At 55.5% G+C, this 22,447-nt stretch overlaps 1 protein-coding gene across 1 annotated transcript in view; it reads right to left on the bottom strand.

The window, feature by feature from the left end:
• Exoc3l2 (exocyst complex component 3 like 2) overlaps positions 1-22,447 on the bottom strand; it is a 36,735-nt gene that overhangs the window by 4,713 nt on the left and 9,575 nt on the right. The window contains exons 2-8 of the mRNA XM_042700232.1: positions 10,020-10,555; positions 6,447-7,083; positions 4,398-4,509; positions 2,907-3,008; positions 2,703-2,803; positions 2,245-2,355; positions 1,003-1,138 (exon numbers count right to left, since the gene is read on the bottom strand). Coding sequence (XP_042556166.1) covers positions 1,003-1,138; positions 2,245-2,355; positions 2,703-2,803; positions 2,907-3,008; positions 4,398-4,509; positions 6,447-7,083; positions 10,020-10,539 — 1,719 coding nt within the window. The 5' untranslated portion in view covers positions 10,540-10,555. The remainder of the gene's footprint in view (positions 1-1,002; positions 1,139-2,244; positions 2,356-2,702; positions 2,804-2,906; positions 3,009-4,397; positions 4,510-6,446; positions 7,084-10,019; positions 10,556-22,447) is intronic.

Raw genomic sequence — 22,447 nt, 5'->3', positions numbered from 1 at the left:
GTGGAGCTGTGGCTCAAGTAGTAGAGTGTCAGCCTTGAGTTAAAAAAAAAAAAAAAAAAAAAAAGCTGGGCGCCGGTGGCTCACATCTGTCATCCTAGCTACTCAGGAGGCTGAGATCTGAGGATCGACGTTCAAAGCCAGCCCTGGCAGGAAAGTCCGTGAGACTCTTATCTCCAATGAACCACCATTGGCGCTGTGGCTCAAGTGGTAGAGCGGTAGCCTTGAACTGGGAAGCTGAGGGACAGCACACCCAGGCCCAGAGTTCAAGCCCCATGTCACACCAAAAAAGTGCAGTGTGCTGGAGGCATGGCTCGATTGTAGGGGGCTTGTGGATGGGGTGTAGTCTATGCTGGGGGGGGTGTGCCTTTGCGGTGGAGCCCCTGCCCAGAATGTACCAGGCTGGGTCTCCATCCCCCGCTGATGCCTGTAATCCTAGCTGCTCAGGAGGCTGGGCTGAGACTACAGGTATATGGCACTGGGCTGGCTCAAGCAGCTGCAGAATGACAGGAGAAAGCCTCATGGACAGGTTGATGCTTCAAGTCAGGACTTGAAAGAAGTGAGAGGCAGCTATGCCAAGGGAACATTCTAGGCAGCAAGAGCAGCAGGTACCAAGGTCCTGAGGCAGGAAGGCCCTGGCTTTGTTTGGGGCAGCAGAGGGGCTGGCAGGCCTGGGGGATGGGGGTGAGAGCGTGACTCAGTGGGCAGATGGAGATGAAGTCTGCAAAGGGAGGGGCCTGGGGACCAGGGTAAGGTGGGCCTGGAGCCCCGGGGGTTATTCTGATCAAAGAGGTGGGGGTAAATGGCCAGCTGGGCCCCATGAGTCATTTAAGATGTGTCCCACCTTGATGATGTAGGGAGCCCCACCCAAGTTCCCCTCCCCATCCTAGTAATTCTACCCTTATCCCCTCCTTTCCCCCTTCCTGACCCCCCCTTTCCCCTCCAAGCAGGACCATCCCCCACCTGCTTCCTGAGGCCCCCCTGTCCCCGCCCCCGCCCACTCACCTGCAGCTCCTGGAACAGCAGGTCGATGAGGACACGGTGGCAAAGCCGGGTCACACGGTCCAGGGCGCAGGCCGAGGCTTCCCGAGCAGGCTCGCTCTCAGGGGGACTCACCCTGGCCAGACGCTCTGCCAGAGCCCTGCAAGGTCCAAGGGAACTGAAAGTCAGTTTTTTTGTGTCCGTTGTGGGGCTTGAACTCTGGGCCTGGGTGCTGTCCCTCAGCTCTTCAGCTCAAGGTGAGCGCTCTACCACTTGAGCCACAGCTCCACTTTCAGATTTTTGGTGGTTCATTGGAGATGAGTCTCACAGACTTCCCTGCCTGGGCTGGTTTTGAACCACAGTCCTCAGATCTCAGCCTCCTGAGTTGCTAGGGTGACAAGCGTGAGCCACCAGGGCATGGATGTTGTTTTCTTTATTTAAAAAAAAGAAAAAAAAAACCCAATTCATCCAGGAACTTGTGGCCCATGCCTATATGCTAGCTACTCAGGAGGCAGAGATATGAGGATCACAATTAAAAGTCAGCCCGGGGCTGCGAAGGTGGCTTGGTGGTAGAGTGCTTGCCTTGCATGCATGAGGCCCTGGGTTCCATTCCTCAGCACCACATAAGCAGAAAAAGCCAGCAGTGGTGCTGTGGCTCAAGTGGTAGCGCTAGCCTTGAGCTGAAGAGCTGAGGGACAGCACCCAGGCCCAGAGTTCAGGCCCCATGACCTCAAAAAAAAAGCCAGCCCAGCCAGAAAAGTCCCCTGAGACTCTTATGTGCAATTAACCACTCAAAAGCCAGTGGTGCTGTGGCTCAAAGTAGTAGAGTGCTGTCCTTGAGCATAAGAGCATAAGAGCTTGGAAACAGTGCCCAGGCCCTGAGTTCAAGCCTCAAGATCAACCACCCTCTCCCCTCCCCCCTCCCTCCCCCCTGCCAAAAACAAAAATCTAGAAAATCAGTTTGAAGCTAGCAGGGGGAAGACATCTGTAGGACTCTTATCTCCAGGTAACCAGCAAAATGCCAGATTGGAGACTTGGCTCAAATGGTAGAGCACCAGCTCAGCAAGCAAGCCCAGCGAACACAAAGCCCTGAGTTCAAATCCCAGTATTGAAGGGGAAGAAGTATATACATGACATGTATGCTTCTAGAACTTCCAGGTCCTATGTGGACGTCTCCTGGGTCAGTGCTGGGATTTTCCACCTGGCACCTGGGCATCTCTGTTGAGCAGCCTCTGGGGTGTCCACATGCAGTAAGGGGTGTCTCACCTCAGGGGGGGCCCGCAGTTGACCAGGGCGATGGTCCTGCTGATGTAGACATCTGTGGGCAGCTCCCGGATTCCTGGGTTTTCATGGAAACGCTCCACTCGCTGCTGGAAACTAGGGTGGAGAGGAGCAGGGCACCACGCTGGGGTCAGAACCCCATCTTTCTTCTTTTTTTTTTTTTTTTCTGGTGGTTGTGGGGCTTGATTCTGGGCCTAGGAGCTGTCCTTGAGCTCTTCAGCTCAAGGTGAGCGCTCTACCACTTGAGCCACAGCACCACCTCCGGTTTTCTGGTGGTTCACTGGAGATCAGAGTCTCATGGACTTTCCTCCCCAGGCTGGCTTTGAACCTGGATCCTCAGATCTCAGCCTCCTGAATAGCTGACAGGCATAAGCCACCAGCACGCCCATCTTCTATCTGTCACCTCCCCGCCCCCCCAGCCCTGTCCCCCTTGTGCTCCTAACCTTTGCAGGAACTCTGCCAGCCCGCCCAGGCAGCAGTGCGCCATGCGCTCCCCAAATTCCTTGCTGATGCGGGGCGCTCTTTCTGTGTGCTCTTCCAGCAGCTGTGCCAGACATGAGGTATAGGAGAGTTGGGGGCGGGCTCACCATCCTCCCGCCCATCCCGTGGGGGTGCAGCTGATCCCCGTCTTCCCAGGGACGGCCTACCTCACACACGTCCTGTGCCAGGCTGCTGGGCTGGTCCTCTAGGCAGCCCCAACGCTCCTCATCCTCCTGGAGAACTCGAAGAAGGGCTGCCCGCGTCTGAGCCTGCCGGGAGTCGGGGCTGGCTGGGGTGAGGGTCTTTCTCTTTCCTCCCACCACATCATCCTCCCCTGACCCCTGGAGCTTCAAGTGCTTTTATTTATTTGTATGTTTTTGGTTTTTCATTCAAGGCCACAGCTTTACCACATTGAGCCACAGCTCCACTTCCGGCTTTCTGCTGGTTTCATTGGCGGTACGAATCTCCCAGACTTTCCTGCCTGGGCTGGCTTTGGGCTGGCTTTGAACCTGGATCCTCAGATCTCAAGCCTCCTGAGTAGCTGGGATGACAGGTGTGAGCCATTCAGGTCTTTTCAGATCCCACTCGAGAGGCCGCCAAGTTCAAGGACACCTGCTCCATTCAGCCCTCGCTTCCCTCCTGCCTAAGGAGTGGCTTTGAGCTCACTACGTTTAACAGCCAATGGGCTTAAAGATCTTTATTTCATTGGCTCCTCTCCCACCAGACAGTTTAAAGTTGTCAGATTCTTCACGCCTGTCATTCTAGCTACTCAGGAAGCTGAGGCCTGAAGATTCAAAGCCAGCCAGGGCAGGAAAGACCATAAGACTCTTCTCTCCAATGAACCACCAAAAAGGAAAAAAGAAAAGCCAAAAGTGGTGCTGTGGCTCAAGTAGATCACTAGCCTTGAGGAAGAAAACGAAGGGACAGTGCCCAGGTCTTGAATTCAAGCCGCAGGACTGGCACATAGAAAAATAAATAAAAAGATTCTTGGTTTCTTTTTTTTCTTTTGTCAGTTGTGGGGCTTGAACTCTGGGCCTGGACGCTGTCCCTCAGCTGTTCAGCTCAAGGCGAGCACTCTACCACTTGAGCCACAGTGCCACTTCAGGTTTTCTGATGGTTTATTGGAGATAAGAGTCTCATGGAGTTTCCTGCCTAGGCTGGCTTTGAACCATGATCCTCAGATCTCAGCCTCTTGAGTAGCTAGGGTGTGAGCACCGGCGTCTGGCTAGATTCTTGGTTTCTATGATTCAGGAATTCCAGAGCATTGCTCATCTCCTGATTGCTGGCTTAATGCAAACACCAGTTTGCAGGAGCTAGACAAATGTGGATCTACTGGGAATCTAGGCTCAGGGTCCTGGGGCTGGGCTCACCATCCACAGGGGACACCCCTCTATGGCTGGGGGCCGCCTGTGTGCAGAACGGTCAATGGCTTTTTCAGGCTCTAGGATTCCAAGGATCTGATGTGTCCCAACCTCTGAGTATCTGTGTCCCTCCCCCTCCCCTGGCATGCGCACTGGGGAGGAGGAGGAATGCAGAGACAACACTGAGAGCTCAGGTATTCCCACAGCAAAAGGGAGACAGACATCATGAACCAAGGAGGGGAGAACCCCCCCAAACCCGCAGTGACCCCCATCATGGCCAATGTGGAGTCTAGATACCTTGACATCTGTGACACATTCGTCCTCCAAGCCCAGCAGGGTGCCAGGGGACAGAAGGGGTCCCAACTCCCCGTTCTCCAGGGCCACCATGTCCACCAGCCCTAGGACCTCCCTGAGGGAGAGGGGAAGAGAAACAGGGAGGCCCGTGAGGGGTGAGGCCGGGCGATGGGCCCCTGTCCTAGCCCACACCACCTCCGCCTGTGTGACCCCGGGCCTCTCCCTTCCTCTCCTGGGACCCAGCTTTGCTCATCCGCCGAGGGACATGGCTGCGATTGTGTCTCGCCTGTCTCCAGCTCTGAGTCAGCTCCGTGATGGATGGTGTCCGGACAAGACACGGAGGTCAAGTTGAGACCCGAGGACCTGACATGCGAGGCCTCACCCACGATCCACTGCCTTCCATCTATGTTCCTAGGTAGGCCCATGTCACCCCAACCCCATCTGTGTCCCCCACATGGCTAGGCATGGCTAGGTTGAGCCAGGGTATCAATCCCCCCTAACAACCCCCACCATCCACCCTCCCACTAGCCTTTTGCTCAGAGTCTCCACTCATAGTCCAGGCCAAGCATGGGAGCTCACAGCTGTAATCCCAGCCCCTGGTTTTTTCACTCAAGACTAACTCTCTACCATTTGAGCCATGCCTCCAGTCCAGCTTTTACTAGTTAATTGGAGATAAGAGTCTCACAGACTTTCCTGATCCACTTTTTTTTTTTTCTTCTTTTTTGGTTGTGGGGCTTGAACTCTGGGCCTGGGCGCTGTCCCTGAGCTCTTTTGCTCAAGGCTATTGCTCTACCACTTTGAGCCACAGCACCACTTCCAGTTTTCTGGTGGTTCATGGGAGATAAGAGTCTCACAAACTTGCCTACAAACTTGCCTGCCCAGGCTAGCTTTGAACTGGGATCCTCAGATCTTAGCCTCCTGAGTAGTAGCTAGGATTACAGGCGTAAGCCACCAGCACCCGGCTCTTTTGGTCTTTTTTCTTATTCTGTAGCCCAAGCTGGCCTGGAACTCAGAATCCTCCTTCCTCAGTCTCCTGAGTGCCGGGATGTCATGCATGTACCACCAACCCAGGCTTGTTCATTGAGATGGAGTTTGAGGGAGGATCTTGCTAACTTTTTCCCAGGCTTAGCTTCAACCTAGGATCCTGGTAGCTGGGATTACAGGCATGAACTTCACTGACTGAGCTAGTAGAACTTGTGTGGGTCCAGGGTGCTGAGGGTTGAGAACTGGAGTAGGGCCTCTTAAACGTGTAGGGCTTAGGTTGGGAAGGTGGCTCAGTGGTAGAGTGCTTGCCTAGCATGCATGAAGCCCTGGGTTCAATTCCTCAGTACCATATACACAGAAAAAGCCGGAAGTGGTGCTGTGGCTCAAGTGGTAGAGTGCTAGCCTTGAGCAAAAAAGAAGCTCAGGGACAGTGCCCAGGCCCTGAGTTCAAGCCCCAGGACTGGCACCGCAAACCCCCCCTCCCCCAATAAACTGTACAGGTAGGTGGGAAACCAAAGTCTAGAAGATTCCAGGAGCCTGAGATTCCCCCCCCCCAGCTCTGGGTGGGAAAGGGGAGGGGTGTCAGGATGGATGTGTGGAAGGTGGGCTGTTCTGTCTCAGGGGCTGGGCTGGGGGGAGGGTCCTGGCTGACTCTGGGCCTGGGAATGGGGGGGGTCCTGGCTGTCTCAGTGGCTAGGGGGGGGTCCTGGCTGTCTCAGGGGCTGGGCTGGGGGGGGTCCTGGCTGGCTCTGGGCCTGGGAATGGGGTGGTCCTGGCTGTCTCAGGGGCTGGGCTAGGGAGGGGTCCTGGCTGTCTCTGGGCCTGGGCTGGGGGGGGGGGTCCTGGCTAGCTCTGGGTCTGGGAATGGGGTGGTCCTGGCTGTCTCAGGGACTGGGGGGTCCTGGCCGTCTCAGGGCTTGGGCTGGGGGGGGATCCTGGCTAGCTCTGGGTCTGGGAATGGGGGGTCCTGGCTGTCTCAGGGGCTGGGCTGGGGAGGGGTCCTGGCTGTCTCAGGGCTTGGGCTGGGGGGGGGGGGGTCCTGGCTGGCTCGGCCCCTGCTCCCCTCACCTGGGGTACACCTGGTTGTGCCAGTGGAGGAGCGCGTAGCGGTCGGCCAGCGGCAGCCTGCGGCGCGCGGCGGCGCCCAGCCACTCGGCCAGCGCGCCGTGGTAGCCGCGCAGGTAGACGCCGAAGGCGCCCAGGCCGGCGGGGTAGGCGGGCGCCAGGCGGCCGCGCACCACCGCCAGGTCCTCCAGCAGCCGCGCCCGCAGCGCCTCCAGCCGCCCGGCCAGGCCGCCGCCGGGGGCCCCGGGGGCCGCCGCCTCCAGGCGCTCGCGGGCCGCCCGCGCCACCGCCTCGGCCCAGCGCGCGCGCAGCCGGCGGGCGGCGCCCGGCCCCCGGCGCCCGTCGGCCGCCTCCTCCTGCACCAGCACCTGGCCCAGCTGCGCCACGGCGCCCGGCCCGACGCCCGCGCCCGGCCCGGGCCCCGCCAGCGTCTCCCGCACCAGCGCCCACAGCTCGCGCTGCAGGGCCTCGTACAGCAGCGCCACGTCCCGCGCCCGCCGGCCGCCGCCCGCGCCCGGGGCCTGGGGGGGACCCGGGGCGCCGCCCCCCGACGACGCCAGCTCCTCCGCCTCCAGCTCCAAGATGTGCTCGTCCGCCCGTGCCAGCTCGCGCCGCTGGATCAGGCTCAGGATCTCCAACACTGTGGGGGCACAAAGCGCAGAGGGGTGTGTGTGTGGGGGGTCCCAGATCAGGATCCCCAAGGGGATGCATGGTGGGGGGCGCTCCTGGAGAGGGGGTGGAAGACCAGGAGAGAAGGCTAGGGAAGAGAGAGCCAGTGAGAGAGACAGAGTGAAAAATCTAGGGCTAAGCCCGAGGCCGGTGGCTCCCGCCTGTCATCCTAGCTACCCAGGAGACTGAGATCCGAGGATCAGGGTTCAAAGCCAGCCCAAACAAGAAAGTCCATGAGACTCTGATCTCTCCAATGAACCACCAGAAAACTGGAAGTGGTGCTGTGGCTCAGACAGCTAGCCTTGAGCTGAAGAGCTGAGGGACGGCGCCCAAGCCCAGAGTTCAAGCCCCTCCACCAACTAATAAAAAAGAAAGAAAAATCTAGGGCTGATGGCATCCAGTATGCTGGTGACCGCCTGTAATTCCAGAGCTAACCGGGAAGCAGAAGAAGGAGGATCATGAGTTCAAGGCCGGTCTCAATGAAGTCTAGGGAGACTCTGCCTCAGAAACACAAAACCCAGCCTCCATGTCTCACGCTTGTCATCCGAGCTACTCTGGAGGCTGAGATCTGAGGATTGTGGTCCAAAGTCAGCAGGGGAAAGGAAAGTCTCTGAGACTCTAATCTCCAATTAACTACCAAAAAGACAGAAGTGTAGAAGTGTGGCTGATGTGCTAGAGTGCCAGCCTTGAGTGAAAAACGCTTAGGGACAGCACCCAGGTCCTGAGTTCAAGCCCCAGGACTGGCACAAAACAAACCCACACTAGACAGATAGAGAGAGATGTGAGCTACGGTCAGAGCCAGGAGGGGACAGAGCAGGGGGCAAGTGAGGAGGCAGATCTGGAGGTGACTTGGGGTGCTTGGGGTGGGGATGGCTGTTGGGGAGAGGCCACACTCCGGCAGCGCCCCCCAGCTTTGCTCCAGCTAGGAGAAGCATGGGGTTGGGAGTCTGGACTGGAAGCAGAGGGGAGGCGGGAGGGTCCCATGGCCCCGGGCGGCCCAGAGTTACCCTCCACACCTCCCCCTCTGCTTCCTCCCTGGCAGAGAAACTATTTCCTGGCCAGGGCTATTTCTGCCCATCCGTTTCCAGAAGGCGGGGGCTCCAGTCACCCCCTCCTCACCTCCCCGCCGTGCCCTCCCAATCCCCAGGGAGCTGGGGCTGAAAGAGCCAGGATGTAGAGGGCACTGGAGTGGGGGGGGGGGGGGAGCGCACAGGAGCTGGGGAGGGCCCGGAATTCAGGTGTGGGTGTGAGAGGGGGATTCGGGGATGAGGATGCGGGTCCTGAGATGGAGCGAGATTCCAGGATAGATAGAGGACAGGACAAGAATGGCGTTGGAAGTCAGTTGTGGTGGCTCAGGCCTGTCATCCTAGCTACTCAGGAGGCTGAGATCTGAGGATCGAGGTTTGAAGCCAGCCGGAGAAGAGAAAGGCCTTGAGACTTTTACTTTTTCTTTTTTTGTCAGTCATGGGGCTTGAACTCCGGACCTGGGTGCTGTCCCTGAGCTGTTCTGTTCAGGGGTAGCTCTCTACTACTTTTTTGAGCCACGGCTCCACTTCTGATGTGTTGGGTGATTCACTGGAGATGAAGAGTCTCACAGACTTTACTGCCCCGGCTGGCTTTGAACTGCGCTCCTCAGATCTTAATCCCCCGAGTAACTAGGATTAAAGATATAAGCCACTGGCACCCAGTTCCGGAGACTCTTACTTCCAACTGACCACCAAAAATCAAAAAGTAGAGCCGTGGTTTGAATAGTAGAGCATTAACTAGCTTTGAGAGGGGGAAAAAAAGCCATGGACTGGTAGGGCGCTGGTGGCTCACGCCTGTAATCCTAGCTACTCAGGAAGCTGAGATCTGAGGATGGATCGCTTCAAAGCCAGCCTGGGCAGGTAAGTCTGTGAGACTCTTTATCTCTAATAAACCACCAGAAAACCGGAAGTGGCGTTGTGGCTCAAGCGGTAAAGCATTCGCCTTGAGCTGAAGAGCACAAAGACAATGCCCAAACCCGGAGTTTAAGCCCCATGACTGACAAAAAGAAAAAGAAAAAAGCCATGGACAGTGGCCTGGACCTGATTTCAAGCCCTAGGGCTGGCACAGAAAAGAATGGGTTGGACGGAAACAGAGAAGACATTGAGAAGGAAGAACTAGACACTGACAGACAGAGAAGAAGAGGTTGAGGATGGAGGGGATGCTGTTAAAGGCTTGTGTTACTAGACAGATGTTGTACTGCTGAGCCATGCCTCCAGCCCTTTTTGCTCTAGTTATTTTTGACATTGATCCTTCATCCCACCCCCACCCCCAGGCAAGTATGAACCCAAGTTCCCACAACTTCTGCTTCTCATCCTAGTGGAGATGCCAGGCATGAACCACCATGGCCAGCTTCTTCTGTGGAGATGGAGACTTGGCGAACTACTATTTGCTTAGGCTGGCCTGAAATTTCAATCTTCCAGATCTCAGCCACCGGAGTAGCTGAGGGTTTACAATTGTGATTTTTTTTTTTTTCACTCAGTCGTGGGGCTTGAACTCTGGGCCTGGGTGCTGTCCCTCAGCTCTTCAGCTCGAGGCGAGCGCTCTACCACTCGAGCCACAGCGCCACTTCTGGTTTTCTGGTGGTTTATTGGAGATAAGAGTCTCACGGACTTTCCTGCCTGGGCTGGCTTTGAACCGTGATCCTCAGAACTCAGCCTCCTGAGTAGCTAGGATGACAGGCATCTTCTTTGATTTTGATCATAGAGATGGTGGGGAGGATGGATTGGGGGTGCTGGAGGCTGGGGAGGTGGGAGATGGATGGGACAGAGGGTGAGCTTCTTAGGGATACCTGTATGGGCTAAGAATGGAGGCAGGGAGGCCCAGGCAGGGGGAGGAGGGGAGCCACACGGCCATACCTCCACATCAGGGCTCTTCACTTACCTGACAAGGGCTCCTTCATCTTTGGGGGCTCCCGGATCTTGGGCGGGGGTTCAGGGGCGGCCTCTCCGGTGGGGACCACCCTCTCGGCCAGGGAGGCTCTCCTGGGCTTGGGCCCCCGGCCGAGGCGCAGGAAGGCTAGTCTTCGAGCAGCCTCCCCCGTGGCCTCCTCGTCGCCGTGACCCCGGCTCCCCTGAAGCCGAGCTAGGAGGCCGAAATCTGCCGAGCTCCTTCGAATCCCCGGGGCCAGCATTCGGCCCAAGAAAGACCGGGGCTGCCCGTCCCCGGGGCTGCCCGCCCGGCGGCCGGGGGACCAGCCCAGGCGGAAGGGGGCCAGGCCCGCCAGCTTTTCCAGGGTGGCCCGGCGGCGACACGATGTCCCATTGGGCAGGGGGCCCAGGTCCCCCGTCTCTCCCTCCAGCCCTGGAACCTCCTCGAAGGGGTTGCGGGAGGATCTGAGGGGCAGGGTCCCCGCCCGGGGCATCTTGGGGTCCGCCACCCCTAGACTCTTCAGGATGGGCATCTTGACGGGCGGGCACCTGGGGAGAGACGAGGGTCAGCGCAGGTGCAGCCGGGGTGCATATGAATGTCCCTGGATCTATGAGGGGGGGGGGGTGTTACTGTCCTCTTCTTCAGCAGATGAGGAAACTGAGGCTCAGAGGGGCAGAGGCAAGGGCTTCAGGAGCAAAGCTGGCGCGTGTTTGATTTCAGGGCCTGGATTCACCCAACTGACCATCCATCCACGCAGCCGGCTGCAGCCTGGCCTGGCAGGGGGCGTGGCCCAGGGGGCGAGGGCGTGGCCTGAAGGGGCTGGGCGTGGTCTACGTGGCAAGCATCATTTACAGGATGGGGCGTGGCTTAACGGCACAGGCGTGGTTTCAGAGGCTGGGGCCGGACTCTAATTGGTCCGTGGCTTAAGGAGGTGTGGCTTTGGAGGGGGGCTCAAAGCTAGAGCATACCTGGCAAACACATGTAAGGCCCTCAGAGTTCAAATCCCAGTACTGGTCAAATGCAAAAACACCAGGGCTGGGAAGGTGGCTCAGTGGTAGAGTGCTTGCCTTGCATGCATGAGGCCCTGGGTTCGATTCCTCAGCACCCCATAAGCAGAAAAAGCTGGCTCAAGTGTGGCTCAAGTGGTAGAGCACTAGCCTTGAGCTGAAGAGCTGAGGGACAGGCCCCATGACCAACAAGAAAACAAAAACACCGCCGGGCGCTGGTAGCTCACGCCTGTAATCCTAGCTACTCAGGAGGCTGAGATCTGAGGATCGCGGTGCAAAGCCAGCCCGGGCAGGAGAGACCGTGAGACTCCTATCTCCAATAAACCCCCAGAAAACCGGAAGTGGCGCTGTAGCTCAAGTGGTAGAGCGCTCGCCTTGAGCTGAAGAGCTGAGGGACAGCGCCCAGGCCCAGAGTTCAAGCCCCACGACTGACAAAAAAAAAGAAAAAAAGAAATAAAAACACCTTCCCTTCCCAGTTCGGATCAAGGTATTTGGAAGAGTCGTGCTATTTTTGTTTGTTTTGCCAGTCCTGGGGCTTGAACTCAGGGCCTGGGCACAGCCCCTGAGCTCCTTTTGCTCACGGCTAGCGCTCTACCACTTGAGCCACAGCCACCACTTCCGGCTTTTTCTGTGTATATGGTACTGAGGATTTGAATCCAGGGCTTCATGCATGCTAGGCAAGCAATCTACCACTGAGCTACATTTCAATACCAAGATTCACGATCTTTTTGTTGTTGTTGTTTGTCGTGGGGCCTAAACTCTGGCCTGGGCGCTGTCCCTCAGCTCTTCTAGCGCTCTACCACTTGAGCCTCAGCCCCACTTCTGGCTTTTTCTGCTTATGTGTTGCTGAGGAATCGAATCGAGGGCTTCATGCATGCAAGGCAAGCGCTCTACCACTGAGCCACCTTCCCAGCCCCAAGATTCACCATCTTAATTAGGCCTCCTACTCTATAAAGAAACCAGCTCAGGAGAAGAAAGAGCAAGGCTCTTTTCTAAGGTGGCACTCCCAGCCCAGGGTATCACCATAGGGAAACATCCGGTTCATCGGGCTTCTTCTCAACCTCCTTCTCTCCCACCCCACCCCTGTCTAATTTGTTTCTCCTCTCCTCTCTTATTCATCCTTATCACCAATCTTTTGGGGCATGCAACGGGGCACGGTGGCACACACCTGTAATCCCAACACTAGGGAGGCTAGGGCAAGAGGATCTTGAGTTTGAAGCCAGCCTGGGCTATGTAAGGAGATGCTGTTTCAAAAAACAAATTAAATTAGCTGGGTGCCAGTGGCTCACACCCGTAATCCTTGCTACTCAGGAGGCTGAGATCTGAGGGTCACGGTTCAAAGCCAGCCTAGGCAGGAAAGTCTGTGAGACTCTTATCTCCAATAAAAGGCACTAGAAAACCGGAAGTGGCGCTGTGGCTCAAGTGGTAGAGTGCTCACCTTGAGCTGAAGAGCACAGGGACAGCGCCCAAGCCCAGAATTCAAGCCCCACGAGTGACCAAAGAAACAAAAAAACAAAAGAAATCATAAAAACACACATAATGCTCACATTTGTCATCCTAGCAACTCAGGAAGCAGAGATCTAAGGATCGTGGTTTAAAGCCAGCCTGGGCAGGAAAGTCCAGGAGACTCTTATCTCCAGTTAGCCACCAGAAAACTGGAAGTGGCATTGTGTCTCAAATTGATAGAGCACTAGCCTTGAGCTCAGGAACACCATCCAGGCCCTGGGTTCAAGACCCAGGATCCACAAAGAAAAAAGAAAATAACCCACAAAAGATCCCAAGGGCTGGGAATGGAAGAGCGCTTGCCTAGCGTGTACAAGAGCCCGGATCCCATTCCCAAACATCAAGGCTTTGCAAAGCCTTGAACCTGTCACAAGGGAGTTGGGCTTTCTGAGAATGAAGGGACCAGGAAGGTACTGAACTGAGTAGAAACAAGGCTTTTCCTATCTTTTTCTTTTTCCTGGGCATTGAACCTAGCCTCGCGCTGTGGATGCTGGGTAAGTGTTCCACCAATGGGCTACAACCTCAACTCCCATTTTAAAAGTACTTTTTCAGAGCTGTGTGGTAGCTGGTCAGCACAGATACACAGGAGGTGAAAATAGGAGGATTAAGGTTGAAGGCCATTGCAGGCAAAAGCTTGAGACCCTATCTGAACAAAATAAAAGTTAAAAGAAACCAAAACACCCTAAGGGGTGGGGGTCAAGTGGCAGAGACGCTAAAACAAATTCAAGATCCTGAGTTAAACCGGGCGCTGGTGGCTCACGCCTGTTTTCCTAGCTACTCAGGAGACTGAGATCTGAGGATCGCAGTTCAAAGCCAGCCCAGGGAAGGAAAGCCTGTGAGACACTTATCACCAGAAAATCAGAAGTGGCACTGTGGCTCAAAGGAGTAATGCACTAGCCTTGAGCACTAAGGCTCTGGGACAGAGCCCAGGCCCTAAGTTTGAACCCTAAGACTGACCAAAACAAACAAACAAAACCCCCAACTAAACCAAAACAAAAGGAGCAAACACACAAAAGCCCACAGTGAAAGACTCCAAACATTTTCAGAAAAATATAGAAAGCCAAGTTAATAACCGCTCCTGTGCCTGGAATCCTATCAGCATCTAATGCAAACCTCCATGCCATGTGTATTCGATTTCCTTTTTCTCCTTCTGAGGTTTCAGCAGCATTAGAAAGCCGGGCATAGTGGTGCATCACTGTAATCCCAGCACTCAAGAGGTAGACAGGAGAATCGTGAGTTTCATGTAGAACAGGGCCTGATGCTTCAGTCTCCAAGGAGACTTGCATGAGGAATGCGCTCTCTCTCTCTCTCTCTCCTCTCGAATGCTGGTACTGGGCTTGAACACTGGAGCTTATGTAGTGTTGTGCCCAGAAAAAAAACATGCCACCTTCCATGTTTCAAGCTCTCTAGAAAAAATGATGCCACACTAGTCTCTATCCTGTAAGCTGATGTCCTCTTTCTCTCGTGCGCACACCATCAACTTGGAAGATTTAGCTGTGGCCTGTGCTCCCGTTAATGGCTGCATAATATTCCATTTTCCCTCTCTGATGGAATTTCACAAAGTGTCCCAGGTTCACCTACGGCTATTTGTCACCAGGGTCAGGTGGGGGGGGGGGGGGACAGGACAGGACACTGGGATGTTTGTAGGTAGACAAGAAGCCTGGGAGGAGTTGGGGAGCTCTCTTTCTGAGGTGAACTGTCCCTCCCCTCTCCCCGCCTTTCTGCCACTATTTATTTATCAGCTTATATAAAAACAAAAAACAGGGGCTGGGAAGGTGGCTCAGTGGCAGAGCGCTTGCCTTGCATGCCTGAGGCCCTGGGTTCGATTCCTCAGCACCACATAAGCAAGAAGAAAAAAGCCGGAAGTGGCGCTGTGGCTCAAGTGGTAGAGTGCTAGCCTTGAGCTGAAGAGCTGAGGGATAGCGCCCAGGCCCCATGACTGGACCCCAAAACAAAACAAAAACAAAATCACCCTCCTTCCCCAGGTAGGATCATCCTGGGGCTTGAACTCTGGACCTGGGTGCTGTCCCTCAGCTCTTCAGCTCAAGGCGAGCGCTCTACCACTTGAGCCACAGCGCCACTTCCAGTTTTCTAGTGGTTTTAATTGGAGATAATAATCTCACAGACTTCCCTGCCTGGGCTGGCTTTGAACCATGATCCTCAGATCTCAGCCTTCTGAGTAGCTAGGGTATATGTGAGCCACTGACTTAGAGATCTCAGCTCTTGTTTCTGTAAGGTCCATTCCTGGACTGCGAACAGACCTCGCCCAGTACCTGCGTTACCTAGGCAACTGGGATACCTGGAAGAGGTCACATCCGCATCCGCTGAGGTCACATCTTAACCTGATGTGGCCACACCTTTCTCCCACCTGATCCCACTTCCCTTTACCTGGACACACCCTTCCCCACCCCCTACCCTATATAAGGCCTAAACCGCGGCCAGACCGCCCTCTTTTCCTTTTGCCAGCCGCGTGGAGTGCCAACCTTGCCTGGTCCCAGCAGGTCCACTGAATAAACCTACCCCTTACCTGAATACCACGTGCGTGCTGGTGCAGTTCTTACTCGGCCACCTCTTTTTAAAAACCTAACAGTTTCTCAATCCTCTTGTTTCCAGACATAGATCTGGGCCTCCCTCTGGCCTCCATGGTCCCCTATCACCCTGACAACTCGGGGGGGGGGGCGCGGCTCCACGCATGCTCACATCCAAGACACACACAGGGACCTTCCTGTCCTCCATCTTCTGAATTCCTTCACCCCAAAATGTCCCCATCACTCCCCCACAAAATCTCCACGTCCCAGCCCAGAATGACTGGCTGACGTTATCCGGAGCTGATCTGACATTCTCCCACCCCGTACCTCACAAAGTACTCCCAACATCCCCCCCCCCCCCCCGACACTAAGTAACCACCATTACCCAAAACTGGCCCAGGCCTCGCTCCCCTTCCTGGATCCAACACCCCCTTGGCTGTCTCCGACATCCTGCCCCCCCCCAACACCCCCCCCGCGTCAGCCTCCCTCCCCATGCCCGGGCCCTGACTCACTTCCCAGGCCTCCTGAAGCCCCCAGCCCCCCGGTTCTTGCAGGATGTCTCAGCGCCCAGAGCTTCCCCCTGAGGCCCCTCCTCTTCCTCGCTGCCAGCCTCCCCCCACCCTCCCCCAACAAGCCCCAGACCCTCCACGGCAACCCGGCCCCTGTGTGCACAATTCAGCACCTCCCAGACCCAGGGTCAGCCCTCAAGAACGCTCGGTTTGTGTTTGGTGACAGGTTGTGCATGCGGCCTCTCAATTCCCTCTGCATCCTAGGTGCTGGGATTACAGGCGTGCGCTACCACGCTGGCTTGAGAACTCACTTTCCAAATTGCACATCCCTCCCAAACCCCAAGCTCCAACCCATAGGTTCTTATCCCCAAAGACAAATCCTGACATGACCAAATGCCAGCCTTGCCCTCGCCCGTCTCCAAGAACCCTATCTTTAGGAGGAAGCAAGCACCCCATACCCACCACCACCGGGCCCCCATGTCTCTCCAGTGGGCTTCGCGCATGTGTTGCACCGAGGGTGCTTGCTGGTGATTGCTCAAGATTCTCTCCTCCCTCTCCTCCAGCTTCCAAGGGTCCTCAAATTCTCCTGCACCCCTCTTCCACTGCTGTCTGTGTCTGCCTCCTTGTCAGTGCCCCCCCTTTCTCCTTAGGCCTCCTGCTCCTTTTGGGTTCATGCAATAGGCTCAGGTAAGTTCAGGTCCAGGCAGCTCTTTGTGGGTGGGATTGGGGGGGGGGGTCCCCTGCTTCCAGGCCGCTCACCTCTGTCCTCCGTGCCTTCTCCTGTCCCTTCCCCAGGCTGCTCCAGCCAGGACTGCTGAAGGCTTGGATCTGGGGGGGGGGGGGGGTGCTTGGAGGAGGGCAATTTCCTGTCAGGAAACCCCTCCCTCTCTGGGGCCAGGGGCGGGAAGGGCTCATTATCTGTCTGTCCTTTTAGGCGAGCCCCATGGTTGGACTGGGCAGGACCAGGGCCACAGCCCAGTCTCCCCCCCCTCACCCCCCCTCATTCCCTGAGCCCCGGGCCGGAACTCCCTCCACACCCCCCTGCTTACTCTTCACGCCTTCCAAGGTGACAAGTCCATCCTGGGCACCCCAGGGAGACGCCCCAGGGCTGGACCAGAGCCCAGAACTGCTCTCCAGCCTGGGCAAAGCTAAGGCCCTTGAGGGAGGATGGGGGGGGGGTTCTTAACTTTGCTCCTGTACCAAGCTATGGAGGACTTTAGAAAGAAATAACCATTGGCCGCAGGGGGCTGGGTTTGGGGACCCTGTGGGGGTGGCACTGGCTTTGGAATTGTAGTTTTCTGTACCTTCTTCATATTTTCGTAAAGCAGGCTGGCCTTGAAGAGTGATCTTCCTGCCTCTGCCTCCTTAGGGCTGAGATTACAGGTGGGTGCTCCTCTGCTCAGCCTGCCCCTGCTAAACCATCAGGAAGTTCTTTTTTTTTTTTTTTTGGTCAGTCGTGGGGCTTGAACTCTGGGCTTGGGCCCTGCCCCTCAGCAGTTCAGCTCAAGGCCAGCGCTCTACTGCTTGAGCCACAGTGCCACTCTCGGTTTTCTAGTAGTTTATTGGAGATAAGAGTCTCATGGACTTTCCTATCCAGGCTGGCTTTGAACTGTGATCCTCAGATCTCAGCCTCCTCAGTAGCTAGGATTACAGGTGTGAGCCACTGGCGCCCGGCAACCATCAGGAAGTTCTAACCCTGCCCCTGAGAAGGGCTGGGTTTACCTGTTCTGTTCCCCAGCGCACCCCCCTCCCCTCTGCCCCTGTCAGTCGAGGGGCTTGATCTCTGGGCCTGGGTGCTGTCCCTCAGCTCTTCAGCTCAAGGCTACCTACAGTGCCACTTGCGGCTTTTTCTGTTTATGGGGTGCTGAGGAATCAAACCCAGGGCCTCATACAAGGCGAGCACTCTACAACTGAGCCACCTCCCAGCCCCCACCCCTGCCATCTTTATCTTCCTGGTCTGGAGCTCCATTACCCTCCCCCTCTGCAGCCCTTCTCCCCCCCCAACCCCCATTTCCCAGGAATGTGCTTAGATTTTTCTAGTGCCTTCCGTGGTCTGAAAAGATCAGATCATCTGTCTCCACCGCAGACTTAGTGGCGTTTTTGTTTATCTCAGGGCTGGGGATGGAACCCAGGGTCTTGAACTCACTAGGCCCGAGCTTCCACACCGAGCCTCATCTCTGGGCTTGGAGCACTTTGAAAACTGGACTGTGACACCTCTGGGTTCAAGTCTGCTGGGTCACACAGGAAGGGGAAGGAGCCAGCCTGGCCCCTAGGTCAGCATCTGCAGCCAGAGCCATGCCACCGGGCATCTGTCATGGGCTATGACCACTGTGAGCAACTCCCCTTTCTTTATTTAACCGGTACTGGAACTTGCACTCAGGGTCTCTTGTTCTTGGCTAGATTTGGTAATGCTGGTGCTCTACCACTTGAACCACGCCTCCAGTCCAGCATTTTGCTAAGTTAAACCAGAGAGAATATGGCAACAGACTTTTCTGCCTGGGCTGGCTTTGAACCATGATCTTCCTACCTCAGCTCCCCCCTTGAGTGCTTAGGCTGGCAAGTGTGAACAGCCATCTGTGGCTAATTTCATTTTGTTTTATTGAGATATTATCTACATAGCATGAAGTGCACCTTTTGAAAACCTGTGGTTCAGAGGGTTTGGCTATATTCCCAAGGATGCAGCAAACAACACCAGAGATCGGATTCTAGAACATTTGCATTGCCCCACAAATCCCTGGCCTAGAGAAGTCAATCTTTAGCCGGGTACTAGTGGCTCACACCTGTCATCCTAGCTACTCAGAAGGCTGAGATCTGAGGATGGTGGTTCGATGCCAGTCTGGGCAGGAAAGTCTATGAGACTAGACTTTCTTAGTTCCAATGAACCACCAAAAAACCGGAAGTAGAGCTGTGGCTCAAATGGTAGAACACCAGCCTTGGGAATGAAAAAGCCAAGTGAGAGCTCCAGGCCCTTGTACTGTCACAGACAAACGGACAAACAGAAAAAAGCAAGTTTTCCCCGACGTTGTGAGTCTCCTCCTCTGTGAGCCTCAGTCTCCCAGATCTGGGAAATGGGGGTGGGGACAAGTGTTGAGAAATACAGAGCCAGGCAAGGCTTCCAATGTGTATGGAGATGGTGTGCTGCCCCCTTGTGGTGAGATGGAGAACTGCATCTGCAGGCGCTAGGACCGGGGAGTGTTGGGGGGGTTGTTGGGGGGGGGGAGGCTTGGCTTCCATCCCACTCCCATGAGCCCCCACGAGCCCTGCAGAGCCTTTGTATCACAAAGCTCCTAGATTCCCATCCTGAACTCCCTCCTCTCCTTTTCTAGCCTTCATATCCTCAGGCTTCACCCGCTAAACCATCAAGAGAGGTTCTAAGGCTGCCCCTGAGAAGGGCTGGGTTTACCTATTCTGGGTGATTTGCCCTCTAGTATGTTAGTTATTATTCAAAAGCAGGAAAACAATCGAGTGCAGGTGGCTCAAGCCTGTAATCCCAGCTATGTGGGAGGCTGAGATCTGAGGATTGCATTTTGAAGCCAGCCAGGGAGAGAAAAGTCCTTGAGACTTTAATCTCCTGTTTACCACCTTCAGGCTGGAAGTGGAGCTGTGGCTCAAGTTGTAGAACGCCAGCCTTGAGCAGAAAAGCTTAGGGACAGCACCCAGGCCCTCCTGAACACACACACACACACACACACACACACACACACACACACACGAGAAAAACGTGTTACGTGTTAAGAACTCAAGTTGAGCTGGGCGCTAGTGGCTCATGCCTGTAATCCTAGCTACTCAGAAGGCTGACATCTTCTAAGGATCGTAGTTCAAAGCCCACCCGGGCAGGAAAGTCCAGGAGACTCTGATCTCCAATGAACCAGCAGAAAACCGGAAGTGGCGCTGTGGCTCCAGTGGTAGAGCGCTCGCCTTGAGCTGAAGAGCTGAGGGACAGCACTCAGGCCCAGAGTTCAAGCCCCATGACTGACAAACAAATAACAAAAAGAACTCAAATTGGAGGGCAGTGGGTTCAAATCTCAGGCCCACTACTCAGGGTGGCAATAATGCCTGATTTCTTTTCACCGCACAGATCAAAGGCTAACCCTGTTATATAGAAACATCCATGGATGGTATGTGCCAGGGTTATGTGTGGATGTTGTTTATCATGGTGGTACTGGGTTTTCAACTCAGAACTTCATGTTTGTTAAGCAAGACCCTCTTCAGCTTAAGTCATTGGGCCAGTCCTAGTTCATGTTACTTTATGGATAGGGTCTTGCTTTTATACCCAGGCTAACCTGGACTTTGATTCTCCTATTCATGCTTCCCCTTGTTGCCAGGATGACAGACATGTACCACTACACCCAGCCATTGATGGAGAGGGAGTCTAGTGAGCTTTTAAGTCCAGGCTGGCCTCTGATCTTTGCCTCCCAAGTAGCTAGGATTACAGGCTTGAGCCCCCATGCAGGCCCATAAATTTTTAACAAGTAGCTCTCTCTGGGGGTAGGGGTGGGAACCTGTGTAGGCAGCATTTGGCAAGATGTACGATGCAAACATATCCACCTGGGATAATTTCAAGCCACCAAGGTGACATCATAGACAGCGTGTGTGTGTGTGTGTGTGTGTGTGTGTGTGTGTGTGTGTGTTGGTCCTGGGGCTTGACTCAGGGCCTGGGCGCCTGAGGTTTTTTTGCTCAATACTCTACCACTTGAGCCACAGCTCCACTTCTGGGTTTTTCTTTTTGCTGGTTTATTGGAGATAAGAGTCTCACAAACTTTTCTGCCCTGTCTGGCTTCAAACTGTGCTCCTCAGGCCTCAGCCTCCTGAGTAACCGGGATTACAGGCGTGACCTACCCGCACACAGTTCTGACAAAAAGTACAGCCGTTCACTGGGTAGATATAGTAACCACTGGAAATCCCACCTAATAGAGAAATGAAGCAAAATAATTTGGAGACGAGCGCATATTACCTTTGTTTTTCATACAATTTACTTAATTGCATGTTTGCATAATTTAATTTTTTCTGCATAATTTAATTTTTTTTTTTAATAATGGCAACGGTTTAACAAGTAGTTCTAAATTTCCTGGGACTATGAGGACTGGTTCCCAGTGCACTACTCTTGTCAATATGCATTTTTCAGAAAGGGGAAACTGAGGTTCAAGGCAGGCTGGGTAGGTCTTTAGATCTGGGGTCTTGGAGTTCTGAGACTGACCACACCTCACTCCAAGGGCAATTCCTCTTCCACGGTGCTTTGTGGCTTCTGTAAAGCCTTTCCCTCTCTGGTCTGATTGCCCATGCAAAGATGAGTCATGCTGTTCAGGCCAGCACTGCTTCTTGGTGGCTGCTTCTGCCCTAACAGGGAAGTCAGGGCAAACAGAGGCTTAGAAATCCCAGGTGAGCCAGGCGCTGGTGGCTCACGCCTGTCATCCTAGCTCTTCAGGAGGCTGAGATCTGAGGATTGCAATTCAAAGCCAGCCCTGGCAGGAAAGTCTGTGAGACTCTTATGATCAATCAACCAGCAAAAAGCTGAAAGTGGATGCCGGGCGCTGGTGGCTCACGCCTGTAATCCTAGCTACTCAGGAGGCTGAGATCTGAGGATCGTGGTTCAAAGCCAGCCCGGGCAGGAGAGACTGTGAGACTCCTATCTCCAATAAACCACCAGAAAACTGGAAATGGCGCTGTGGCTCAAGTGGTAGAGCGCTCGCCTTGAGCTGAAGAGCTGAGGGACAGTGCCCAGGCCCAGAGTTCAAGCCCCACAACCAACCAAAAAAAAAAAAAAAGCTGAAAGTGGAACTGTGGTTTAGGTGGTAGAGCACTAAGGAAAAAAAGCTGAAGGGCAGAGCCCCTGCCTTGAGTTAAAGCCCCATGATGGAGAAAGGAAGGAAGGAAGGAAGGAAGGAAGGAAAGAAAGAAATCGCAGGCGACTTCCAGGGAGGATGTCCTAGCCACTGCGCCCCAACTTTTGGAGCCTGGAACTTTCTCCCTGTGGGAGAAGTTAGTCCTCTGCTGTGGCTGCATCCTGTACCCCATCATCCAAGTTGTTTGTTACCTTAGCGACTTGGGGGTGGGGTGAGAACAGAGGCCTGGGCCCCAGATCCCTTTAGGGGTGAGGAGTATGGGGGTCAGGGCCCTGGGCCTGGAGCCTGCCTCTGGCGGTGGGGGCCGGGGGGTGGGGGGGTGGGGGGGGGTGATGGGGTCTCTTTGTCCTCATTGTCCCCAGGGGTCTCTCTTTTATTATTATTGTTGTTGTTGTTTTCGGTGTCCCTCCCTTTGTGTCTGTCCTGTCCCTGTGTGTGGGGGGGTTCTCCCCGCCTTTACCTCTGTCCGAGAATCTGTCTGTCCCTCTATGTCCTTCTGTCAGTTTCGTCCTTTCTGCTCTCCCGAGGTCTTTGTGTCTGTCTGTCTGTCTGTTTTGTGTTTTCTGTTCCTCCTCTCTGGGTTTCTTTGTGTCTCTCTGCGTCTCTGGGTCTATCTCTCCATCTCTCGGACGTCTTTCTCCGCGTCTCTGGCGCTGGGCCTGGGCCTCTCCCCTCCCTCCCTCCCTCCCTCCTTCCACACCCCCCCCCCCGCGGCCCTCCCCCGGCCCCCGTCCTTCCCCGTGGAGTCTCCGCGCTCCTGTGAGAACTTGCCGGGCGCCGGCGCGTCCCGACCTGCCTCCGCCCCCGGACCCCCCTAGCCCCACCTCCCAGCCCGGGGACAGGCGTGCGGAGAGGAGAGAGCGGGGAGAGCCTGCGCCTTTAAGAGCCGGCGCCGGGGGCGTGGCGGCGCCGGGGGCGTGGCCCCGCGCGGCCCCGCCCCCGGCCCCGCCCCTGACGTCCCTTTCTCGCGGGCCCCGCCGCCGCCGCCCTCCGCCGCCGCCGCCGCCGCCCCGGCCGGCTCCGCGCGCGCCCCCCGCCCGGCCCCCGCCC

This window comes from Dipodomys spectabilis, unplaced genomic scaffold (genome assembly GCF_019054845.1).
Source record: "Dipodomys spectabilis isolate Male_0828 unplaced genomic scaffold, ASM1905484v1 ptg000266l, whole genome shotgun sequence".
Taxonomy (NCBI): Eukaryota; Metazoa; Chordata; class Mammalia; order Rodentia; family Heteromyidae; genus Dipodomys; species Dipodomys spectabilis.
Note: the sequence above shows the minus strand (reverse complement) of the source record. Positions and strands in the feature narration are given on the sequence as shown.